Raw genomic sequence first — 12924 nt, 5'->3', positions numbered from 1 at the left:
CTTCTCCTCACCCTTCTCATGCTTCTCCTCATCCTCCTCCGCTTCCCCCCACCCCAGGTGAACACAGCTCGGTGGTCGCCGGCGCTCCCTAAGACGCTGCCGAAGAGGGGAAGGGGCTTAGCAGATCTGGGGACCCCAGAGGCAGCGCGGGGAGCGGGCGGGGTGACGGGGAGGCGCCGCAGGGGCGGGAGTGGCCGGGGCAGCGCCACCGGCGGGGGGAGGCGCCGGTGCCGGCGGCGCGGGGTGCGCGGCGCAGGGGCGGCGGCCCCGCATCCCGGGCGGGCGGCAGGTGGGAGCGGAGCGGAGCGGCGGTGCAGCGGGGCGGGGTGGCTGGGAAGGGAAGGGATGGGCTGCGCACCCAGCATTCACGTCTCGCATAGCGGTGTGATATACTGCCGGGACTCGGAGGAGTCCAACTCCCCCCACCAGACCACCACGATCTCGCAGGGCACCACCACCCTGCACGGCCTCTTCGTTAAGACAGACGCGGCCGACTCCATCCCCTCCGTCCTCGCCTACCAGAGCCGACAGCCGCCGCCCTCCGCCGGCCCCCGCCGCAAGGAGCGCAGGGAGTCCGGCGGCGCCTCCGCCCGGTCCAGGACGCCCCACTGCTGCAGCGTCGAGGCGGACACCCAGACCAGCAGCTCCAGTGCCAAGGTAAGAGGTCGCCGCTCCGGAGGGATTTCCGGCGGTCCCGGTGCGGGTCCCCGCCGGCCGCGGCAGAGGGAGGACGGTGTGCGGACCCAGCGCCTCCCCCGCCGGAGGATGCTCGGCGGGCGGGATGCAGCTGGCAGGAGCGGTGCCCTAGTGCCCACTGACTCACCGCAGCTGCGGCGGCCGGGCCGGGCCGGGCTGGCACTGCTGCGGGGGGGCCGCCTCGCCTGGAGCTCGCCGGGGGGAGCAGCAGCCGCCGGGCCCCTCAGGCTCTCTCAGCCTTTCTCCGCCCCGAACCACAGCCTTGGTGCGGCTCCGGGGCGCCCTGTGCTGGGATCGGCCACGCACACCCAGCGAGCGGGGAAAGGGCTTGTTTTGAGCTCTGTGGCTGATGGCAGAGAGTACTTAGTGCTAGCTTTATTTACTTCATCCCTTTTTCTTCCCGCCGTATCTGTTAAAATGAACTGTTGCTTCTAGGCGTGGGTGTTCGGCTGAGAACCGAACCACTATGATCTGCACACGTACGCTGATGCACCTTGCTGCTTTAGGGCTGTGGAGATGCTCCTTGAGGAGCGGGCGGGGGCTGTGTCTGTAGGGTACCTGGAAGACTTGGTCCCCCTCTCAGTGGCTAAAGCAGGCACTGCTGCAACCTGCCTGTCAACGTCTTCACTTAAGTTTAGCACTTGCAAAGAGATCATTGCGCTGGATTTTTTTTTCCATGAGGTTTGTTTGGTTTGTGGGTTGTTTGGTTTTTTTTTAATATCAGAGTAAGTAACTTCCCTGAAAGTCTTCTAGAAATTAAAATTTGTTTTGTTGCCTCCTTCCAAAGTTTATAAATAAAAAACAAACAAAAAAAAACCAAACCAAAAAAACCAAAAAAACCCCAACCAACCAACCAAACAAACAAACAAAAAAACCAAAAAAAACCAAACAAAAATCAAAACCGGTGTCATGATCTTAGCTGCATCTTAGGTTACTTTTCTGTTTTACTAAGAAAGCAGGATATCATGTCACAAAGTAATCCTAGTATTTTGTTAGAATATCAGTAAGAAATTCCAAAGTTATAAAATGTTCCTTAATTATTTAAAAAATCAGACATATTAGGAAAACTTAAGGAAAACATAAGTGGGAGAAATCACAGAAAAAAACCCAACACCCCCATGGCCCATTGTCAGTTTGTTAGTTCAAGTGCTGAGAAAATTGTAGAATTGTCTGCAGTCATGTTTACTGTTTTACTCACTCAGATGAGGAGCCTGCATTATCAACAACTGGGACAAAATTCAAGCATAGCTGGAGTAAAACAATTCTTGTATTTCTTGGATTTATAGATTTTTATTTTTTTTTACTAGTCAGAGTGCAATACTTCAGACAAAACATGATTTCTTTTTTTAATATGATTTCTTTTTTCTCCTGTTAAGAGGAGAACAAAATCAAAACACTTTTACAATTAAGTTGAGAATTGAAAAGAAAATAGGAAGAATTGGAAAAAAAAAGTTTTTTTAGAGTCATAACTTGGTTCTCAATAGTTGTTTACTATATATTATTACATTACATGCTGTTATAAACAAATATATTTCCCAACTTTCTAGTTATTTAAACTGCATGTATTTCAGATGGTTTGAACTTTCTGATCGGTATTGTAATGTTGGTGGGTTCCACAAGGCCCAGTGCTGGGTCCTGCCCTTGGGTCACAGCAAGCCCAGGCAGCTGCACAGGCTGGGGCAGAGTGGCTGGAAAGGACCTGGGGGTGCTGGTGACAGCAGCTGAACATGAGCCAGGCTGTGCCCAGGTGGCCAAGAAAGCCAATGGCATCCTGGCCTGGATCAGCAATGCTGTGGCCAGCAGGGCCAGGGCAGGGATTGGCCCCCTGTACTCAGAAAAGGTGAGGCCACACCTGGAATCCTGTGTCTAGCTCTGGGCTCTTCACTACAAGGCATTGAGGTGCTAGAGTGAGTCTAGGGAAGGGAAACAGAGCTGTGGAACAGCTGAGGGAGCTGGGCGTGAGAGAGAAGACTGAAGAAAAGAAAGCTCAGGGGGAACCTTCCCACTCTCTACAACTGAAAGGAGTGTGCAGCCAGGTGGGGGTTGGTATCTTCTTCCAGGCAACAAGATACAGGATGAGAGGAAACAGCCTCAAACTGCTCCAGGGAAGGTTCAGGTGGTACATCAGGAAGAATTTCTTCACACAAAGGATTGTCAAGCATTGGGAGTGACTGGCCAGGAAAGTGATAAAGTCATCATCCCTGGAATTGTTCAAGAAACGACTGGATGTGGCACTCTGTGCCGTAGTGATACAGTGGTGATTGGTCAAAGATTGGATTTGAACTTGGATGTCTGTTCACAGAATCACAGCATTAACTAGGTTGGAAAAGACTTTTGAGATCATCAAGCCCAACCTATGACTTAACATCACCTCGTCAACTAGCCCATGGCACTAAGTGCCATATTCAGTCTTTTCCAACCTAAATGATTCTGTGGTTCAGATTTGTGATTATTTTTGATAGCTTCACTTCTTTTTACAAATTATGAGTTTGTTAGGCGTCTGGGGTTTTTGAAGTTATTTAACAATTATTTCAATTATATAGTAGAAATATTTTCATTCTTAAAAGAATTAGGATCTGTAATTTGTTTTTGTTTTTTTTTTAGTTGAGTTAGAGCTGCCATTCTTACTGCCAGTCCTGGCGTAATTTTGTACATCGCACTAAAGTATTGACTACAACAGGGTTGGGTTATTACAGAACTATCATACAGGCAAAATAGTATACTATACTTGACAGATTATAAGTGGAAAAGTGTGGAAACATGTTCCTGCAGTAGTACATGATAACAATATTTATTTCCATAAAAGCTCAAAAGTGAAGAATAATATAATTTATTTTGATATGGAAAGAGTGTCTAGAAATACCACTTGGTTTTAACTGCTGTAGTGCTTGGTTGCATGCATTAGCAATATTGGATATTCCATACCATATGGCATCACACTTGGGGAAAGAAGGAGGAAGGCACAGGGGACATTTGGATTGATGGTGTTTGTCCTCCCAAGTAGTCCCTGCACATGATGGGCCCTGCTCTCCTGGGGATGGCTTTACACCTGCCTACCCATGGGAAATGATGACTTAATTCCTTGTTTTGCTTTGCTCATGTGTGCACCTTTTACTTTACCTAATAAAGTGTCAAATTCATGAGTTATTTCAATTTCACTCCTCAGATTCCTTCCCCATCCTCTGGGTGATTGAGTGAATGAGCAGCTGCCTGGGGCTTAGTTGCCATCTGGGGTTAAACCACCACAAAATCTCATCTAAGTGAATTAGAAGACAAAAGCAATATACTAACTATTAGCACTATTATATAATAAAATGTATATATATCTGTTCTGTAACTGCTCAAAACACTCAAACTATGTGTCTTGGTTTCAAAAGACACCATGTTGCTTGGTGTGCCTTCATTTTGTGTTCTAAACTGCTCTTTAGTTGTTTACACAATCAAGTATTGCACTTTACATTTGATCCTGCTTTTTATACAATGTTTTAAAACTCATCCACACGATAGTATGAAACTAGCCTTAAAATAAATCAACCTGTAATAATTTCAACCCTATTCAGTTCAAATAAAAAATAAAAGCCAACCAAAGAAAAAATGATCCAATGTCACTTAAAATACATGGCTTATCTAAACCTTACTTTCAAAGTATTTATCTGTATTCATTTGGTGTGAGGTCAGTGTTACAAAAGATAATTTTTTGTTTTTTTTTCTTTTCTTCTTCTTTCCTTAATGAAAAGTTATGAATTGTTCAGAGAATTGAGAGGTGTTGGTCCCATCCACTGACACTGTTTATGAGTAACCGGTCAGCAATTTTGGTGGGTAGGTGTGTTTCTTTTGATCTTGAAAGCCTGGTAAACAATTATCTACAGGTTGCCTGACAAAGATCTCAAGTGGACTTGTTACAGGTTGATTTGGGAGAGGACCCACAGTTTCTGGTGCTCAGCCATACACTCTGTTCTTAAAGTACTTGGGCAGAAGCACTCAATTGAAAAAAACCAGCCATTCCTTCCCTTTGTACCCTCCTTAACAAAGCAAAACAATGTAATGAAAAGAAAGAGTATTAATATCTCAAATGTTCCATCAGCTTTCTATAAAAATACAAGGCATTTAGCTTCCATCACGAAAGCATAACAATGAGCTGAGAAGATGCTGACTGTAAAATGGCTGCTTGACCAATTGCTCAGTTACTGCTGGTTCTGAAGTGCAGCAGTACCACCTGTTTAGCAAGAAGTAAACAGTCTTTTTGACACTTCCTTGGGGATTTGCAAATGTAAATCCCTTATATATGTTTACATCTTTTAATGATGGCCAAGTCTTAAGCAGAAGTTGTGAAAAGTTCTGATTTTCTTGATATCTTGAGACTTCAGCATTAACAAAACTTTACAGCAACAGACAAGTTTCAAAGCTCATGTTGCTAACATATTAGCTAGATGGAAAAAACCCTGCAAACAACTTGCAGACTTCCATTGATTACTTTATCATATTTTTCTTCTTGAAATTACAAGAACAGCAGGTGTAATGATTTGGTTCTTCTTATGCTATCTTCTCTGTAGAAAAGAAAGACTTGTTTATGAGCCTCTCTTGATCAGTCACAGTAGCAGTAGAATTTGACCATTTTCAGGCTTTTCTGTAGCAAGAAAAGCTCAGAAATAAGCAAAAATACAATGGGACAGTATTTCTTACCAGTGTTGGCTGTGTTAAGTTCCAAGGTGGAAGTGTTGGGACATATGGGACATATCCTTCTCTTCAAAATGTCAGTGTTTTTTTTGGTTAGGTGTTTTTTGTTTGTTTTTTTTTGGGGGGGGGGTTGTTGTTGTTTGTTTGTTTGTTTGTTGGTTTGGTTTGGTTTTAGTTTTGCTTGTTTTGTTTTGTCTTGTTTTTATGTGGGGAATAATTCTAAGACTGCAGCTGCCAAATACAAATTGGAGAACATCAAGAAATCCAGCCACTGAGAGAGTTGCATCAAGTTCATAGGTCATGTGTAAATATAGTCATAGGTATTGCCTTGATTTCAAATACAATTGTCTTTCAAGCAGTACCATGTATAAGAAAAGTGAGGGTACTTCTTGCACTTCTGGTTTTGTTTGAGGTGTACTACGGTTTAACTGGCTAGTAGTAAGTTCTGTGGCATGAGGAACACACCAGATGTAGTGTAAACCTAGAAAATAAACCACCCAACTCTGTAACTTAGTGTGATGAAGGTTCATTTCACAACTCAGTAGGACACCTGAGACATAAGGCACCTCTTGAACATAGCTGAGTACTGCAGAGTTGGCATAAAAAAATTGAGCAGGCCAAAAACTGTTGAAATATATTACAATGCAGGACCTTGTTATTTTAGGCTAACTGTTCTCTGAGAGGTGCTGGCCTGAATAGCTCTTACCCTAAAGAAAAGTACTAGTATAGAGGTGTTATTCTGTGACTAAGCCCAGGTATCTTAAATGAATACAGTAAAAGGACTTTTGCTGATCTGTATCTGACCTTTCCATTCCTCCTTCAAATGATGCAGGTGAACTTTGGCAAGCACTGTTGTTATGCTCTTAAGCAATGCTTGACAGAAGAACTGTTACAAAACAGATAAAACCATTTCTTCAGAAAATATTAAACCACCTGGCAAAGAGAAGCCTGATTAATAACTTCACATTGAGTCACACAACATTCTGGACTTCCAAAATTGCTCTGGATGATATCCATTTATATCACTAAATATAAAATGAGCACACGTGCGTGCGCACACACATGTATGAGAAAAGAGAATTGCCGAAGGCTTGTAAGAGAACAATGAGCCTCAACAGTTTCATCATTAGAACTCAACAGGTCCAGGACCTCTCTAAGTCCTTCAGTAAAAATTTATTTTAAGACTTTGCCTTTCAGTGCCCAAAATACCAAGTGGTGTTAAACTGACCATTAGCAGCATCTGTTTTGCCCTTTTACTGTTTGATATGCGCAGAATGAGACTGAGGTTTTATCTTCTGAAGAGCTTGGTGTGAATCTTTCAAAATTTTCTCTATTGTCCATGTAACTTTTCTAAAAGTGCCTTTAGTGAACACTGGATGTACCTGTATGGCTGCTAGAAAATAACATGTGAAGTGTTTTATGATGCAGCAGCATTTACCTTTTTTTGGTGAGTCTTTTCAAACCCAGGATTATAGCTTAAGGAAATCAGCAATCACATTTACTTATGTAAAGACCAAAGTACAGAGATAGTGAAGAGCAGCCTGTGTGTTTGAAGTGGTTGAGGGCGTGAGCTTACAGCTAACTGCCTCCTGATGATCTCTTGTGTAGTACTGTCTCCCTCTGGCACAGATCAGTAGGTGCATTTCTAGCCCAGAAAGTCACCAGCAGTCACCTTACTGTAGGGCAGCAACACAACACCTGGCTGTCCCCTTGCTTTTTTGAGGGCATCTTTTCTGGGGCAGTCTCACAGACCATAAAGTAGAATGAGCTCATTGTGCAGGAGCTTCCACAGCTCCCCCAAAACACCAGTGCTTTTGGCTTATGAAGCTTGAGTCACCTTTCTCTCTATGTGAGGAAGAAGTTCTGTGCAAAAATACATTGTTAATTCTGAGTTAAGGTGATGTTCTGTACAGTTTTTTGGTGGCAGTGTCTACTCCAGGTAACTTTCTTCACTTGAGAAGACCATTAGTCCATTTGACAGTGAACTTTATTTTTCCCTTTCAGTTCAGCCACTTGTGTTAACCACAGCCCCATCCTTCCGCATCCAATTATTTATAAATGTCTTTCTCACCCTTGTTGTCAGCTGTAAAAGAACAAAATGCATTAGAGACATGATGTTCCTTTGTATTACCTCTGACTCTTTGAATAGCAAGGTACTCTGGAGAATAGTTTTTAAAAATCCATGTATATCTCTACCCTGTAAATCTTTGACTTGGCTATCCAATGCCAAATATTTCATATCTTGGATGTAGAAAGGGTAGAGTGCAGATTTATGCTGAGAAACCCCGCATCTAAATGGTGCTACTTCAGAAACTGTCTCAATATTAAACTCTTAATAACATGAGTTATTCACTTTGAAAATGCATGTCTAATTTTGATGTAGATTTACAATTAATTGACCTTTTACCCTGGATTCAGATTGCATCTGAGGAGGCAGCATTTGGTCCAAAAGGATGGGAAAACTGGACCAGTGCAGTTGGTTTCATGGCATGGAAAAATAGAGCCGGAATTGCAGAGATCTGGGCCACCTGGATTCCAGTACACAGAATTCACAGACAATACAGCCAGGTGTGAATGTGTGTATAGATATTATTAAACCACATTTAAATAAGAATTCCAAAGGAACAATGGATATTTGAGAGACTCTGCATCAGTAGGGTCAGTAACATCCACTGATGAAATGGACAGAAGAGAGTTTTAAAGCAATATAGGTAGTAAAAATCAAGCTATTCAACATCTGTTTGTAAGCCTAGGAGAAACTGCTCACAGTCAGTTTTCATATAGAGCTGCAGCCTGTCAGATTTAATTACAATTAATTTGTTTATATTTGGAAGAGTGAGGTCTGATTCCTATCTTGTTATATGCATGTTTTCATCAAATAGTGATATAGTTACAGGTGGTATACCTTTTAGTGTTGTAAAAAAAAATCAGTGTAATTGAATGTGGAATTGAACATGAGGTCTCTGGTGTTAGCTTGGGAGCTACTTCCAGCAGTCAATTTTCCCTTTTCTCTTAGGTTAGCCATTTTTCTAGAAGAACAGTGAGAGAGGCTTTCCTCCTCCCCTGCTGCAGACTTAGAAGGCTATCTGAGGGCACTGTGGACTTGAATGTTGTCAATGATCATTGTTCCCCTGCAGTTATCATGTCCATTATGAAATGCAATTTATCAAACCATTGTGCTAGCCCGAAAATCAAGAAACCTCTTTTAGAAAAGGAGAGAGAAAATTAGGTTTAGCTTCTTGTGTGTGTTCTTTTCCAAAGTTAATCAAATTTCTTCTGAGACCCCAGAATAGGTGTTAATGTGATGACTCAGGTGTTTTCTGGATAGACACCCAAGCTCAAGTCTCTGTTTTGAAAGTTTATAAAAAGGTCCTCTCACGTGAGTACTCTTCTCACTGGACTGTTGGCTGTTGTCGCTTTCTCTTTCTCTCGCTTTTAAGATTGCTTCCCTGAAATCCATGCATCCTAAACAGTCCTGCCTGATGAATCATTACTTCCTCCTTGTGCTAAAGACAAATCTTTCTTAAACAACTGTCTATATTGTGAAAAATCACAAGATTTCAGAAAGGGTGGTTATATTACATTCCAGAATAAATCCATTCACATGTGTTAAACGTTTAGGTCTGTGTTAATGTTCTAAGCAGTGCTGTGGCTCATGGAAGAAGTCAGTAACTGCTGTGTCAAACACCTTTGCTGTGGCCTAAACACCTTTGCCATGGCCTTGTTTCAGACTGCTGCATTTTACCTCAAATTGCAATGTGTAGGCTAGGATAGCAAGACAAAAAAGTTAAGATTTCTTGCATTCTCATGGTCATGGTGTACTGATCTGCAGCTGCTGGACAGCTCTCCTTCCCCTTGGAGCTCTGGATGGCAGCCACAGGGTGCTGGTGGAAACCTGGGAAATCTTTGGCTACTTTTGTCAAAAAGGTCAGCTGGAGTACTATGATGGTGTGGTGGGTGGTTAGAGAAGAGATGGTTGAAGTGAAGATCTGAGATGGACTAAGCAGGTGAGATATCATGGTTCAAGTAGTAAAAAAATGATCAATCTAGCTAAGCTGGGGTGGTTGTGGATGGGTCCTGTGTTATGGGCTGGAGGAGTTCAGGGCAGAGACATACCAAAGGGAATGGAGCTTAAGGGACATGTAGGTAGAGAGGTGTTTTGGGGGGAAATAAAAGTCTTTTCTTGGTGGCACTGGATTCTTTGATGCTTTGAGTCTTGAGCAGATGTGATATCTGAATCTAGAGATTTCTGTCCAAATCTTAGAGCTGCACAACAAAAACATATCTTTACCACTCAATGCTGCTGCAACAGGAATTGCCTAGATGATCTGTGTACAAAACTGTACCCACTGCTGCTTAAAGCCACTTGTTAGTCTGTGCTTGTCTCTGTTTTATTAATGAGCCCATCACAGTAGCAGAAGACTCCTTCTGCATCTTATAGTCAAACATTTGAAAGCAAGAAAGAAGTACCTAATATTAGTCTAGACAAACTGAAGATCACTAACCACCTGCTTTCTGAAAGAAGTTTTGACAAAAGAGAGGCAAAGATATTCTCCCCAAAACCAAAATTACAACAACAAAATAACACCAAAGCAAAACAAGTAACACTAAGAATCATAATTGTTCCAATACGGTGATACTACTGATATAACTGGTTTTAGCATAACTTCTGTGATAACTTTGTTAAATGTCAGCAGGGACTTCTGTATTGCCATCCCAATTAGGACAGAATTCACACAATGTGTTAGCTCTGTGAGTCTGGTGCATGGGAATTATTTAAACTTAATGGGTTTTGGTTTTTTTTTCTTTCAAATGTAACTGTATAAATGGTGTCATTTTGTTTGGAGCAACAGTTTCTTTGATACATTCTGGGATTTTTTTTGGTTCTGTGTGACAGAGCTTTTACTACTCTAGTCCTTTAGGTGAGATTGAACTGAGCAACAGAACTGGTTTTTTTTTTCTCACACCATTAGTGGGTTAAAAACTATGTGTTTGATAGATTTATTTAAGGCTCACACTCAAGACAAGAGTTGTGCAAGTCTTAAAGACAATATATTTTAAATGTCATAATTTTAAGTTATATTTTGTGCATCCTGGTGGTAGAGATGTCAGACTTTTTCTTTCAGGTTTATGAAAGTGAAATATAAAATTATTGAGATGAGAAAAACTAGTGGGACTGATGAGTATTACAGTCAACCAGAATGGGTGTCTGGTTGCAGATACATAAGAACAGCTGATGCACATACAGATCCCTCTTGGCCCTCTGGCATTTTAGTGGCTTAGGGACTATCCGTACAGTTCAAAGAGTTCAGTAATGAACTGTCTTCAAAGAAGGGAATCTTTTTCATGGGTTCCACTGCATTTATACAAGAGGCTATTTTTAGATGAAGCATTTTTTTGCCCCTTTGGAGCTATAAGACATCTGCGACCTCACCTTAGATTTGAAAAATCTGCTGTGCTGGAAGTAACTCCTTCAAGGCCATCCTTTCACGTTTGCTTTATTGTTATTTTTCATTTAGTTGCAAATATCCACAGACCTGTAGATAGTTTTATACTGAAAAAGGTGCTGTATTTCTGTAGCTCACATGTGAATTCTTGTCAGAGAATAGTGTTTTCCTACTTGGCTGATGCACATGATTGCCCATCAAAGGATGAACTTTAATCATCTGAATTTTTTGTGTATCATTTCCTACCACTGAAGGAAAGAGAAGCATTTTATTTCAAAATCTAATGAATGAGCTTAAAATACAGTGTTTACTGTACAAAACAATGTTTAATGATGCAACATTAAAACTTGGTGCCATTTTGCACTTCCAGCTCCAGCGTAGAAATGTGAAATGCATACATATAGTCCAGCAGTACAAATTCAGAAGTCGCGACTCCATATGTTAGAATGCAAATCTTGCATCTGGAAAGAACACTGACATCAGTGAGATGATGATCTGGCTTTTTTTAGATAGGCAGTGGGCAAAAGGCTATTCAGATTTTCAGAAAATTTCCCCACATTTTATTTTTAATTCAATAGGAATAAATGTCTGGGCTGCAATACATTCTCTTGTGGCTAAAGGGCTAACAGTGATCAAAATAGCTGGCATTATACCTCCTACACAGCCCTTAGCTATTTTAACTGTAGTTGGGCTGTGCTGCTGCTCCAATTGGCTTTTTTCTAACTCCCCCTGATAACTGTTCAACATTTCTTGGTAGGTGAGGGAGGTAGTGGCCAGGCATTGGTGCAGCTACAAGATATGCATCACTTGGAGATGTCAGCAGTGCTTTCTTTCATTGATCTGCCACTCTCCCTGCCACAGGATTTTTGGTTTTCACCTGTTCTTTCAGCATAGGATCACTGAGGAAGTGATCACATAAGAAGAGGATAGTTTGCCTTCTTTGAACAATAGGAGATTTTTTATATGTTTGTACATATACTTGCTGCATTCTTGTCTGCAGGTTGGGTGTGCCATCTGCTGGCATCTTTCCTCCAGTTTTCATTGACTTTATTCCCAAAATAAATTTTATTTATTTTATTGCCCCTCTCCTTGCCCTTTCGAATGATTGCAGAGGTATTGCCCTTACTGAAAATGGGATCAAAGCAGGATACATTTAAATGTGTGAATTTCTTTGTTCTTTTTGGTCACAGTTCACAGCCTGCTTCTACCAGCTGCCAAGTATCTTCAGTCATTCTTCCTCACTCTGAAGTCATTCTTCCTCACTCTGTTCTTTGTCTATTCCAAGTATTGACTAAAGTGATTAGTATCTGACAATACAGGTATATCTTCTTTTTTACTATCAATATGCATGCCATGGACAGGAAAAAATCATAGCATAAATGTATGACAGAAAAAAGTACCTTCATGCTGCCTGTCACAGAATTAAGTGTAAAACAGGGAAGAGCCTTCTGTACATCTTCTCTAATCTCCTTTCAAATTTTTCCTGCTTGCCTTCTTAAAAATTCACTCAGCAACTGACTTGTATGCTAATGGGAAGTTAGTAAGAATTGGATTTTCTGTTTATTTGAAAATTTTGCTTCAACGAGAGAAATATTTCAACCACAAAATTCTGGGAAAAATGTTTCATTTATTCATAAATTAGAACTTACTATAGTCAGTTTGAGATTCTGGTTATACTCTGATAAAAACGTTCACCTGATTTACAGCTTCTTCAAAAGGCCTTATTTCTAATACATTAATATCTTCTATTAGCTGGGAGGATCCAGCTGAAAATTTTCTCCCTGTCTGGTACTGCTAACTTCACTTCATGCTGCAGTGCGGAGGTCCAAAGGCATGTTACCATAGAGATACCCACAGTAGTTTTAAACCAACTTCAGGTTACTAAAGCTTGAGTGCTAATGATAGCTGCAACATCAGCTGCAGAATGCACACTGTCAGGATGGATACACGCTTCAGCAGCTGACTACACCTAACTAATAGCCCAGTGATGTTCCTTTCTGAGGTTGGAAGCATAGGACTGAGACCTTACAGCTCTTGCTGAGACTTAGCCACTCTTGTACTAGGGCACCTCAACAAATGCATAAGCACCTCAGCTCTGCCACTA

The 12924-nt window shown here is 41.6% G+C and overlaps 1 protein-coding gene across 2 annotated transcripts in view; it reads left to right on the top strand.

The window, feature by feature from the left end:
- Nucleotides 1-345: 345 nt before the first annotated feature.
- Nucleotides 346-12924, top strand: part of PDE8B (phosphodiesterase 8B) — a 71056-nt gene continuing 58477 nt past the window's right edge. For both annotated transcript variants that reach the window (XM_036403786.2, XM_036403785.2), the window contains exon 1: nucleotides 346-657. In XM_036403786.2, the coding sequence (XP_036259679.1) occupies nucleotides 346-657 (312 nt within the window). The remainder of the gene's footprint in view (nucleotides 658-12924) is intronic.

Source organism: Molothrus ater, chromosome Z (assembly GCF_012460135.2).
Source record: "Molothrus ater isolate BHLD 08-10-18 breed brown headed cowbird chromosome Z, BPBGC_Mater_1.1, whole genome shotgun sequence".
Taxonomy (NCBI): domain Eukaryota; kingdom Metazoa; phylum Chordata; class Aves; order Passeriformes; family Icteridae; genus Molothrus; species Molothrus ater.
This window is presented reverse-complemented; position numbering and strand designations above follow the sequence as displayed.